General features: G+C 38.6%; 1 protein-coding gene and 1 long non-coding RNA gene across 14 annotated transcripts; one reads left to right on the top strand and one right to left on the bottom strand.

Annotated features, from left to right (window-relative positions):
- Nucleotides 1-1,640: 1,640 nt before the first annotated feature.
- On the bottom strand, nucleotides 1,641-8,204 carry LOC123045014 (uncharacterized). 10 transcript variants are annotated; one of them, XR_006420956.1, is made up of 10 exons: nucleotides 7,777-8,203; nucleotides 7,548-7,654; nucleotides 7,273-7,387; nucleotides 7,105-7,176; nucleotides 6,690-6,889; nucleotides 6,011-6,134; nucleotides 5,266-5,929; nucleotides 4,685-4,773; nucleotides 4,505-4,581; nucleotides 1,641-4,318 (listed from the first exon to the last, which is right to left on the bottom strand). It is a non-coding gene; the product is annotated as an uncharacterized lncRNA (long non-coding RNA). The 10 variants fall into 10 exon arrangements; XR_006420957.1 differs by having other exon boundaries at nucleotides 1,641-2,009; nucleotides 4,210-4,318; nucleotides 4,505-5,929; nucleotides 7,777-8,204; XR_006420953.1 differs by having other exon boundaries at nucleotides 4,685-5,929; nucleotides 7,777-8,204.
- Nucleotides 8,205-8,413: 209 nt separating this feature from the next.
- LOC123116339 (protein FAR1-RELATED SEQUENCE 5-like) lies at nucleotides 8,414-12,232 on the top strand. 4 transcript variants are annotated; one of them, XM_044537390.1, is made up of 9 exons: nucleotides 8,414-8,556; nucleotides 8,751-8,842; nucleotides 8,948-9,043; nucleotides 9,136-9,315; nucleotides 9,400-9,482; nucleotides 9,743-10,433; nucleotides 10,588-11,045; nucleotides 11,157-11,444; nucleotides 11,530-12,232. In XM_044537390.1, exons 6-9 carry the CDS (start codon nucleotides 10,118-10,120, stop codon nucleotides 12,166-12,168), a joined length of 1,701 nt encoding a protein of 566 aa, XP_044393325.1. In that variant the 5' UTR covers nucleotides 8,414-8,556; nucleotides 8,751-8,842; nucleotides 8,948-9,043; nucleotides 9,136-9,315; nucleotides 9,400-9,482; nucleotides 9,743-10,117; the 3' UTR covers nucleotides 12,169-12,232. The 4 variants fall into 4 exon arrangements, with proteins under 4 accessions (XP_044393325.1, XP_044393272.1, XP_044393444.1 ...); XM_044537337.1 differs by having other exon boundaries at nucleotides 9,400-9,625; XM_044537509.1 differs by lacking the exons at nucleotides 10,588-11,045; nucleotides 11,157-11,444; nucleotides 11,530-12,232 and having other exon boundaries at nucleotides 9,743-9,791.
- Nucleotides 12,233-12,777: the final 545 nt, after the last annotated feature.

The raw sequence follows: 12,777 nt of genomic DNA, 5'->3' as shown, positions 1-12,777 counted from the left end.
GCAAATTTCCCTTTTTTCATATATACATGTCCTAAGTCGGAGCATGACAATTTTTAGTGTTTGTAGATACCTTGGCACATTCATTGAGTATACCATGTTATAAATTTATATTAGAGGATGTCAGTTTTATGGATATAGCATGTCAATTTTTCTAATATAGAGCTTGGCAATGTAAATTTATGTTTCTCTGCCGTTTTATGCGTCAGAACTTTTTCTTTTTAGTTTGATGACAATTTTCTCTTTAAAAAATGAGCCAATTGGGCTTACTCAGTTTTTTTTTCCTACGCGCTATAGAGAAATTGTTCCTACACAGCGCCCAGATAGCATGTCTTGTTCCGTGTCCTGCTAGCCGCCTAGCCGGCGATGCGAAGGCAGGCTTTGTACCGAAAGAATGCACTAAATAGAAATCAGGAATTCATAGAAACACCATGGGTGGTGGGGTGCATGCGCTCTGCTCGCTCGTGCCCGTGAAACACCTCACGCACGTACGTCAAGTCATGGACAGTTAACGCGCGCGCGCCACGAAAGCGCCGTCACTGTTCCACCGTTCACGCGCGCGCGCGCGGGGCCGGAGACCGACGGTGGTAAGGTACGAACGTACCACGGCGAGCGAACCAGCCCTCGACATGGCATTGTTCGAGTGGGAATCTGGTCGGCCTCTCCGGTGAATGAGTGCATCGTCGCGTCTCGTCCGCCTAAGGCACGATCAACGGGGGGGGACGCGATGCGATGAGAGATGCTGTTTGACCAAAGGTTCGTACGGCCAGGACAGGCCTTCCACGTCCACGGGCTTCGTACCACAGGCGTCCTGGGGGTGGGTTGCGGCAGCATCGTCGACCAAATCCGACCCGCGCCCGCCATCAGGTTGGAAGATTTTGCTGGGATCGTATATATTAGAATTATTTTTTAGAAAAGGAGGATGACCACCGCCCTCTGCATGTGAAAGATGCATGCGGCAACTTTATTGATTATTCTCGAGGACCTTACAAAGTATTACAACAATATGCCTGAATCCGTCATCTTGACAACATTTGCCGCTACTCCTATCCAAATGATGAAGGGGTGCTAGCTGGGCCACTACCCAGACCATTCATCTAAGCCTAACATCAAAATGATGAAGGGGTGCTAGCTGGGCCACTACCGACTAAGTTTTTCTACCGGTGCCGGTAGGTACCGGTGTTAGATCCACCGTTCCTCATTTTCGTCAAGATCTGTGCCGCCAGCGTCCGTATAAGTTAGTAATCGCAGCGGTAAACTTATACAATGGGAATACAACTTATCCTTCTCGTCCAAACCTCCGTCTCCTCTGTTTCCCCCATTAATATTCTTTCTCTCCGTCGCCATTGTTTCTCCTCAAGTTCTTGCCGCAGTGTATGAGTAGACTAGTGGTTGGGGCGCCACCTGATGGCACCACTTATTACGGGCCTGTGCGCACTTATCTTGTCTCAACACATTCAACTGTCATGTTTGGTCCTCAGTTTCATTCATGTGCATCAATATGAGTGTATTCTATAACATTAGGATCTATTAGTACTACATTGATCAAACTCAGGTACAATATTATTTGAGTTCGGGGGTACACCTGTTATTTGAGTTTGAGTACACCTAAAGGATGATATGTACCACTCACCCATGGAGCATAAACGAGTGAGACGATGCATTATAGTTAATCCAAAAGTGAAGACAAGCTAACATGAAGTGATTCAGTTTGACTGAAGAAAGGGGCCTCATGAGGCCACAAATAAGGAACCAAACAAAAAAGAAAACTTTCAGAGTCCTCTAGAGGCTTGGCATCATCCATTTCGACATCAAAATCAGCATGATGCCTTTCACCGGAATTCTCTTGATCTTCATCTTGATGTACCCAACACAAATGCTACATGGATTTTAGTCGGTTGTACTCCCCACCAGTTCTGCCCTTTCCCTTTCAGACACCCAGGAACAAGTTGATCTAACCCAGAACAACGTATAATTACCTAGTGATTCGCTGGACCTGAATGGCAAGATACCTAGCATGCACATGGAAGGTGAGAGTAAGAATAAAATAACATTCTACCTCCGATCCAATGAAAGTGTCATGGCTTTAGTTCAGCATTAGTTCAAATTTGAACTAAAGCCACAATGCTTTTATTGGATCAGAGGGAGTACCATTTACTGATATGATTATTATTGTGCACAAAAAAATTGCCTGATGACAAGAGATCATAGTTAAGCATCATATATTTATTAACAGCGAAAGTCTTAATTAAAGGATACGAAACAACATACTCAGGGCAGGGAATCTATCCAGATTTTACATGCAAGAGTGTATCCTTATCTTAAATAAAGAAAACGTCTCCGTATGATAAGATTCTTACTTCAACGTTAAGACAGTCAGTCCAAAAGAGCAATAGATCAGTTCCATATATTAGATTGCAGAAGAAAATGCACCATAAGACATTCTAATACTGCAAAAAAGGGAGACTAAAATACTTGAAAACTTTGAGGATTCTACACCAGTACACCGCTAACCATAATATTTGAAGCTTCTGAAATGAACAAAAAAACAGACTAACAATGTATACAACTATAAGTAAAATATTTTATTGTGATGAATGTCAGGACGGGCGAAGGTGAACCAAAAACACATAAGAAACTTCTGTACTGAGCTTGAAGAAAATCACAACCGTGGACCAAGGGCATTTATACCTTCAGCTGTCGATTTTCAAAAAGTGTCTGCTCACCAAATATAAGCTGAAGCTCTAATTTCAGTATCTTATGAAAGCATGAAACCAACTCTACAGTTCACAGCTGCTGCCTTGTGACCATGAGGTCACGAGTTCAAGTCCTCAAAACAGCCTCTTACAGAAATGTAGGGAAAGGCTGCGTACTATAGACCCAAAGTGGTCGGACTCTTCCCCGGACCCTGCAGAAGCGGGAGCTACATGCACCAGGCTACCCTTTTTTCATACATTGATAATTGTACAATGGTTATGCTCCATGATGACCAAGGAAAGCTATATACTCCCTCCGTTCCTAAGTATAAGTCTTTATAGAGATTTCACTATGGACCACATACGGAGCAAAATGAGTGAATCTACACTCTAAAATGTATCTATATACATCAGTATGTGGTTCATGGTGAAATCTCTACAAAGACTTATATTTAGGAACGGAGGGAGAACCTTATTGTCACTCATGTATGTTCAAAAATAGCTAGATATGTACTTCAAAACCATAAGCAATAGAGAGACTACAGAAACACATATCATTCCAAGCTGACCTATTTTAACAAGTATTAACTTTGATAACGTGCAAATGAAAACTGAATCTGCAAGCCAATTTCATTTGTTCTCTTTTCTTTTTTGGCGAATGGAAAGTCCATTTCATCCTAATACTGTGATGAAAAATGCCAGTGTCAGAAAATGTAAATATATGTGATATGAACCTTCTAGCAATCCATAGTACCAAGCATTATAATTTGTAGATAGCAACCTGCAACTTTGCCTCTTCCATCCTCAGACGACAATTTCAAATCAGGAGTTGGTGGCCACTCATTAAATTTTGACTTGAACGGTACAGTTTCGTATCCCTCGATCATTTTCATAACATGTGATTTTGTTCGGGTACCATCATTGAGCAATATGTGGTCAAAAGTAAAGGATACTAAGGATGCAGCAGCACAAAATATAAACCATTAGCATGCTTTGATTGTAGGATTAGGAAAATGTTTCTAGAGAATGTTATATGATATTTCACCAAGGTGGTACTTCTTCTAAAATCATCTGAATATATAATGTATTAATTTTTTCTTTCCCAGACAGAAACAAGTAAACATTTCGCAGGAACATGTATTAGTTCATGCACCCAGATTGCTCTAGAATATTATCATACTTCTCTACAAGATTATATTTGACTGATAGGAATCAACTTGACATGTTATAATATGTGCTAGCAAGTGAGAATATTCATATTCAAAAACTGGCAACAACTCTCAAAGTGAAATGCACCCAAACATCGTTTGTATAAAGCAAATCATGTGTCGACGATTTAAAATCAATAGTCTCTAGCTTTCCTTCAAAACTGATAAGTCACAAAAAATGCTACCCAGTTCAACATTTTCAAGAGTTAATATATCTCATAGTCATGGATGAATTAATGCTGATAGCAAATTACTCTTATTGACTACTGATGATATTGCGCTTTGGACATTTAATGTTAATCAATTACCATTGCAATTTGGTCGCAGCTTTCATGTCTTCCCGAGTCTCCTCTAAATGTATCTTCCTCGAAAGAGGAGCAACACCATCAAACAAAGCCCGAAATTCCCCAGCTTCAGCTAGTAAAACAATGCAACGTTAACCTCTCACAATCCAAATCACAAATGACATAACTCTCTGCCAATGTGGACAATCACAACACATAAAGACATAAGGCAAAAACAACTACACAGGCAGAAGATCAGCTAACATGGAAGCACAAAAAAGAATATCTTACTACCCACGTCAAGGAAGAACGAGATTACCTCACACTAGGTTGAATGGTAGTGTAGTATTGGAGCATGCTCACTGAAGAAGCCAAGTCTTCCAGCGGGACAAGGGACTGCAGTAACAGCAGCACAAACCCACTCATGAGAGTAAACTGTTCCAAAATGGAACACCAAATTTCATGCAGGCTTGATGACAGTTTGGAGCTGAATAAATACCTTTTACCGATGCGAACTTCCTGAAAGCAGCATACTCTTCAGGCCATATGTGCATTTTGTTATGGAAATGGTCTGAATCAGATACTATCCTGCCAGGAAAGAAACTCACACAATCAGGTTTGTTATACACTAAGAAGAACGAATAAAGGAGGAAATGCTGATGCATATATAAACATAAACATGCAAAGCTCAGCCAGCACCAAGAAAAGGGGTCAGCAGAAGATATACAACAACATGAACAGAAGATGTATGTGCCAAATAAGAGCTCCATATATGCTCTAAGGCATAGACTGTCATCTTAAGTAATGTTCAGAATGATTTCTCTGATGGAAACCTTCTATGCCTACATTAAGCACAATCAAAATGGAGTTTCAATGGTATAATTTTATGGCACATAAAGTTAAATGACAAAATATGAAGACACAACATAAATTGGAATGGAGGGAGTAAATGGAAATCAATTATTTCTTGTAAAGGGTTATGGGTAGGAAGAACAAACTAAAACAGATCAGTGTTTTGGATTATTGGCGATAGTGCAATATGAACTGCATCATAATTGAACATATAACATATGTCCATACCTCTGGAACAGATATAACTCCACTATCCAGAAGTGCCAAGTCTGCTTGTGTCTCCCACCAAGGAAAACTTGCATAAAGCAGCAGCATTGTAGCTCAAAAGGGCAGTCCAAGATTCAAGTGAGAAACAGGGCATCCTTGAAATGGGTAGGATGGACATGCTTCCAGTGCATTTTTTGCATCTTTAAACGCTGGTTACTCTATTTAGAGGGGGGAGCTACTGTGCTATTTGCTCAAACATACATAGGTTGCTCACACGAAGATTTCCTAGTTCTATCTGAGTCATTTCAGCATCCTCTCCATTTTCTTCTGATAAATTATTACAAGAGCCTATCGCGTCATCTTGGCCATTATCATCAGAACCATCATTTTGAATGGATTTCCAAAGTTGCAACATATTTTCTGGAAGCTTTTGTGTGAGGAGAAACCTATACAATCGATATTTTGTAGTATCATACCAATAGGGCATCATGCAAGATAATAGAAAATCTCTCAAGTCTGATGTGTATTCAGGAAAAAAACAATTATTGCTTAAAAATATATAAGAGGTTCTCGACTCATACTCCTTGGCTTTTCTAAGCCTCGGGAGAAGCGTGTTTTCTTGCATTTGAGATGCAAGGAAGAAAGAAGGCCATTCAGAAAGGGCACCGCCTGCTTCTACTTAATCCTGAGGTATAAACACAACTTTAGTGTACTGCTTCAAAAGAAAAACAAAAATATATGCTATTATCTATTCACAAAACCAAACCTTGTAAAATCATGGGTGCCAAAGAATTGAACAAGTATTGATTGATCAAACCGAATTGACTTCAGGGCCCGGCTAGCATGAACATTTGACTCGTCCACTATAACAACTGGCCACACTGCATGACCTGTTGAGGCACACAAGGCTCTTTACATGAGAACAAATTCCAAGTCACTGAGAAAAGTGAGAAGCCTACGGGTAAAAGGGTGCACTGAAAGATGGCAAATCAACCACATAACTAAATGAAACAATTTAACAGAAAGGGAATCCATGTCACTTGTTTACTTTAGGAATGTAGGAATGTGGAGGAAAATAGGACTAAATGATCAAATAACAAGTTAATGTCGGGTAATTGAGGAGATGAATACAAAATTTTCAAATAATAAATCAATACTGGGCTTAACATTGGAAAGCATTTTCTGTAAAAAGAGACAGTTAACCATCTAACACATGTGATGTGCACGAGAAATCTAATAAAGTTGTAAGTTGATGCAAAACTACCATAAACACTAGAATAAATAAAGTATCACACTGTAAAAGTTCAAAGTAATCTGGACAATGACTACAAACAATGCAATAAAACTTGTGATGGCAGAAAGAATAAATGGAAAGGACCATTGGCATCTAATCGCAGTTAACAGCTAGAAGCATCGGCACTCATAAGGAAAAGACATAGGAGTACCTGTTATTTTAGCCCACGCTATATTATCTCGATCAAGACCTTGGTAGTCATGAAAGATGACAGCAAGTGCAAGTAGCTCGTCGTATCCCTTCTTATATCCAGGTTAGATGATCCAAATTTCAGGTTCAGGCACTTCATTTCCTCAGATGAAATGAAAAATTTATCATTTCATTATCTAGGGTAAGGTCTTCATACTTCACCTGCAGTTTGTTTAGCTTTAGATATCAACTACACGACATTTTACATGCCACTCTTCATAGTGCAGACATTACATGGAAAATAGAGTGGTAGATAACATGCCATTTAGTAAGGAAAATGCAGAAAAAAAATTAAAATCTAACTGAGGACAATCCTCTTAGCCACACCAATTTTTCATGAATAAGAAAAATAAGAACCAGGTATATAGAAAGCATACAGAATTATTGGTTAGTTCCGTGTAGGCCGTGATGGAACCCTTGTACCAATCATCATCTTTGGGCCAAAAAACCTGCATTCACCATCAAAATTTAGGCCCCAGTTTTGCTGCATTCCATATAGTGATGAAACAAACACATGCTCAGAACAGACGTCATTAAGAACTTACCTTGGACACTAAACCGACAAACGCCTGCGGATCGGCACCCTGAATTTCCAACTTGCGACAAAGCCAGCGTCAAAATTACACGGAGAACAAGTATTCTAGTTGGCCTTTCTTGTTGCTAAAGTCATGAGGAGAGTTTCATTGCGAAGCAAGCACATATCGACATGAGTCGTCGTCAGAATATATGAACAACTAAGAGGAATGAATAATTAATCGCATAAACAAAAATAAAAGACATGGGTAAACTTGCAGGAGGGGTAGTATATAAAGTTGATTACCACTATCTTCCAGCCACAACCTTCTTGACGAGCCTAAACCCGGTGCGGTGCAGCCGGTGCTTCTGTGATTTTCATGGAACATCTTCTAGGCAAATATAAAAACGAATCTGCACAAACAAAGATGATGGTTCTAGGCATTAAATCATGGCATCCCTTAAATAAAAAAATAGGAGTGGAAGAGAGAGGTAGGATGCTATTCAGGAGGGACTGGAGGGGTGTTGGCACCTACAAAGCTCAAATAGGCGACGTTGGTGGAGCAGAGACTTGAGGCGTTCCATACAACTCGGCTATGGTGGCGTTGTGTGTGTTTCCTATTGTGATCGTCTCCCGTGATCGTCTACTACTTCGCCGCAAGCCAGTAGTAGACGATCACGGGAGACGCTGGAGCGGTGGACGAGTAGACGCGGCCGATGTCGGACGCCGGAAGAGCCAGGATGGGATGATTGGATGGTGGAGGCGCGTCGCCGGCGCGGACGGGCGAGCCCTCATGCGGTGGATATGGGGGGCGGCGGCGGCGGAGATGCATGGAGGGGATGGGGCGTGGGGCTGGAGAAGATGGGAGGTCGCGTGTGCGGGTTTTCTTTCTATCGCGTTTAGGATCCTCCAGTTGGCCACCGCGTTCAGGACCCTCTCATTCAGTTGGCCAACACGAATCTTTCTTGCCATTGGCTACCATGTACAGCGCGCCTGTGATGACATGGACATCGCGAGCGAGCGCCCTTTGCGCGACTCGTAAAGGGTTCAATTGGTGAGTCAAGTTCTCTCTCTGTGTGACCATTGGTTCTCCTCAAGTTCTAATATCAACTGGTTTGTCCTCAAGTTCGGAATCTTAGGAATCTTATGTGTCAATTTGGTAATCAGATTTGAAGCCATGAAGCTACCGTAGCCCAAATAAGATCTGATTGGAGATTGGAATCGTATAAAGCTACTTACTGGGATCTCTAGGTCCCTCTTTTTTCCAATATCTTAGCGGGCTATCAATCTGTTCGACGCCGAGGAAAGCAAAAAGGTTAGTTTATCCCCTGCTATTTGACAACTTCCTTGTAGGATATTGATGCTTTTCTGTTGTGTTATAAATTAATACCCTGCTATTTACTGTTATGCAAGTTTATTGAATTATTATAGCACGGTCATTCTTTTATCTTATTTGGTTGGAAAGTAGGAATATTAATTTAACCTGTTGGAAATCCGTTGAGGTTGTAGGTTAATATGGATAGTGAGAGGGATAGCATCCTGGGCAGTTTTATGGCACTACTAAACATGGTTGAGCAGCCAATGTCAAATTTGAATCAACGGTAAGTTGACATACTTCATAATAAGTTTTAATATGTTTGCACCTAACTTTTAAATTTATTATTACAAATTTTGCTTATGTAGTAACTAATTCATTATCAATTTAGGAACAATCTGAAGTCATTACCCGAAGATAGTTCTTGCTTTTCTGATAGACCTTATTGCTCAGAAGACAACGATGTACTTTCGAGACCAAATTTAAGGTAAAATACATAAATTCCATTATGACAACCCTTCGATGTAGTTTACATAAAATTATTGATGTACATGAACTTGTAATCATGATTTGAAACAGGGTGGACACTTACGATTATGCTGATGACTCGAATGAAGTTCAGTCCCGTCTTGAATGTATCAAAGACACCGTTGAAATTACAGATATGATATCTGGGCCTGAAAATCTAGATCAGGACTACTTATTTTCTGCATACAATGTTCACACTGAGGAGTCTGATTCTAATGAACGATACCTTGAGTAAGTAAGAACTTTTTAATATATTTTTTCATACTTAATATGTATTGGGAGTTTGATTTATAGATGTATATTTGTTTTGGATAGAGGAGGACAAGTTGGAGCTGTTGAACACGGAATTAGAAGTTTTTGTGAAGACACTTCTGTTCAAATGTTAAGGCCGGTTGTTGGTATGAAGTTTTCATCAAAGGCAGAAGCATATGACTTCTACAATACTTATTCTTGGGTGCTTGGTTTCAGTATTAGATATGGTGATAATTTTATTAATTCCAAAGGCGTACAAACTATGCAGGAATTAATTTGCCAATGATCCGTAAGTAAATTTGTTAAAAATGATCATATTGTACTATGTTGGATTTTTAAAACATAATTGTAGAATGTATTACTATTTTTAATGACATTCAATATGATACATCAATTTACTGTGCAGGGAATCAACAAGACTACTAAATATGCCACTACTAGATGTGGTTGCAAGGCAACACTCAGGGTAAATCTTAATGATAATTCAGAATGGTATGTCAAAGTTTTTAGGGAGGAACACAATCATTCCCTTGTGGAATCTTGCAGTGAGAAAAAGCACCTGCATTCACATCAACATATTGACAAGCCAATCAGAGATTTAATAAAGAATCTTCGGGAGAATAATGTATCACTCACAAGGGTTAATTCTATAGTAGCAGGTTTCTATGGATCAACAAAGAAAGTACCATTCTGTAAGCACAAGTTGCGTACTGTTTGTTCTCAGATTGCAAGTGAAACCCTTCAGGACGACATTGCTAAGACACTGGAGAATTTCCGTGATATGATAGCAATGGATGATAGATTTGCTTTCTGTGCACAGGTGGATGATGACAACAGGTTAAAGTCACTAATGTGGACTACTGGGAGGAGTAGATCATTATATAATCACTTTGGAGATGCAATAACTTTTGACACTACTTATGGAACAAACATCTATAAAATGCCATTTGGTATGTTTGTAGGAGTTAGTAACCACTTTGAGAGTGTAATATTCGCTGGAGTGTTCTTGACTAATGAGAAGGAAGAGAATTTATGTTGGGCTTTTAAGCAATTTGTTGCTATGATGGGTGGAAAACACCCTGTTACTATTCTTACAGGTAAACAATACTTTTGAAAGACCTTTACGTCTGGCTTGTTTATTTCATGTTTAGTGTATGAGATTCTTCACAAACTAAATTAAGTAATTTTCTAGGACTAAATTTTGCAATTATATGTTCTTAATACATTATTTTCCATCATACTTTATTTCAGATCGGGCTAGAGCAATTGGAAATATAGTCCAGAAAGTTTTCACTCATGCAGAACATAGATGGTGCAAATGGCATGTTCTTAAGCGGGCTCATGAACTTCTTGGTGCTGTCTATAGCAAGCACAAAACATTTGTCGATGATTTCCATAAGCTAGTGAACCACATGCTAACTGTAGAAGAGTTTGAATATGCCTGGAATTTCGTTACGGTAAAATATTGTTTGCAGGAACATCCTTTTATGACTAGAGCCTACGAGTGTAGGCACAAATGGGCTAAACCATATTTTAGCAAAGTTTTCTGTGCTAGAATGTGTAGCACTCAACGTAGTGAGTGTGCAAACTTTATGCTGAAGATACATACAGTATGCAATTCTTCAATAAATGCATTCATTACCCAGTACACTAAGCTTATAGACGATCGTGAGAGTTGTGACGCAGATGCCGAAAGGAAAAACAAACAGGTGAAAATTTTGTAAAATCCACTTTTGTACTATTTTATGATAGTAATTTGTTGCTATATGTATGTTTTGTTAAAAAAAATTCAAAATCTAATTTTCTGCAAATAAATGCAGAAAATAATTAAGGTCCATTTTGGATATCCAATGGAGAAGCATGCTTCAGTTATCTATACTGCAAAGGTTTATAATCTATTCAAGAAGGAGCTCATTAAGTCAACATCATACCTTGTGCTTCCTAGCATGGAGGAACATACTTTTATTGTGAAGCACGTCCAGGCCGAGTCTAGGGAATTGTGGTCGAAAGTAATATACAAAATCAAAGTAGACGAGTCTATTGGATATTACACTTGTGAATGTGGACTTTACGAACATTTTGGTGTTCTTTGTAGCCACGTCCTAGCGGTATGAATCTCAGAAATTTGAATTGTTAAATATGATGTTATATCTGAAAGCAACTAATTTTGTTCGCTGTTGTTCTTTGTCCCAGATTTTTGTGCACCGAGGTGTCTGCAAAATTTCAGATTGTCATATAATGAAGCGGTGGACAAAGCAAGCAAGGTCATCTAGTTTCAACAATAAGTTGGAGAAGTATATCGGCGACACGAACGAGGAATCGAGATCATTTAGGCACAAGCTATTATATTTTGCTGCAATAGATATAGTTAATGAAGCTGAAAATGATCAAGATGCTTTTGCAATTGCAAAGTCTAATTTTACTCGCTGCAAGAAGGAATTACATGAGCACAGACTTTCAAAGACAACTACATGCCAGGTTGGATATGGATCAATCCCTGAAGATGAAGTAACTACACATTCTGGTGTTCAACAGCAAGTCAATGAAGTTGCTGATTCAGGTCTTCAAATTGTTGATACCGCAAACAATATTTCAATTCCGGTTTCTTCAATTCTTGCGCCTGTTATAATGAAGAAGAACGGTAGACCTTCAAATAAGAGGTACATGTCTAGCATGGAAGCAAACATCAAGAAGAAGAAACGTGGGAAAACACCGGACCAGAAGACCAAACATCCGGGTGGTGTGTTGGGTGTTGTCCAGTCAAGGTTTTGCAGCAAATGTCGATCGCCAACACACACGATCAAAAATTGTCCTCAGTTATATTTACCTTAATTGTATTTCTTTTCATTTTGTTGTTGCAATGAAACTATTAATGAAGTGTGTACTGATTGCAAACTTAAATGTATGAATCCCTGAACTAATTTTCTTGTTCTTACCGTTGTTATTTATAATTTCCTTAGTAGTGTGTCGTTAATGAAAGTTTAACACATCGTACATATTTGGATTAACCTGAACGTTTTATTGGTGTGCTTTGTTTTTTGAACGATTTGTCATTATGCTATAGCGCCAATTATTTCAAATATTGAACTATTATGTACTGCATTAATTCTTTGTTACATTGCTGCAAACAGTATTAATCTTTTACTAATGTACAATTCCTTTTGTTAAGATTTTGTATTATGCATTTTGAATATATTTTTAAGATTAACTATTAATAAGTATGTGTTCATTACTGTTTTATAAGGAAACCATGAATCATATATATATATATATATATATATATATATATATATATATATATATATATATTGATCTAGTTTTTGTTTATATCACATTTATAAGGTGCTTATTAAGTTTCATATTTGAATAAAATTAATTTCTGTATACTTGTTTGTTTCGTATTTCACTCATATTGACTTCATTTCACTTACAGGGATTGAT

This window comes from Triticum aestivum, chromosome 1A (assembly GCF_018294505.1).
Source record: "Triticum aestivum cultivar Chinese Spring chromosome 1A, IWGSC CS RefSeq v2.1, whole genome shotgun sequence".
NCBI lineage: Eukaryota > Viridiplantae > Streptophyta > Magnoliopsida > Poales > Poaceae > Triticum > Triticum aestivum.
The sequence above is the reverse complement of the archived record's forward strand: the minus strand, read 5'-3'. Positions and strand labels throughout refer to the sequence as shown.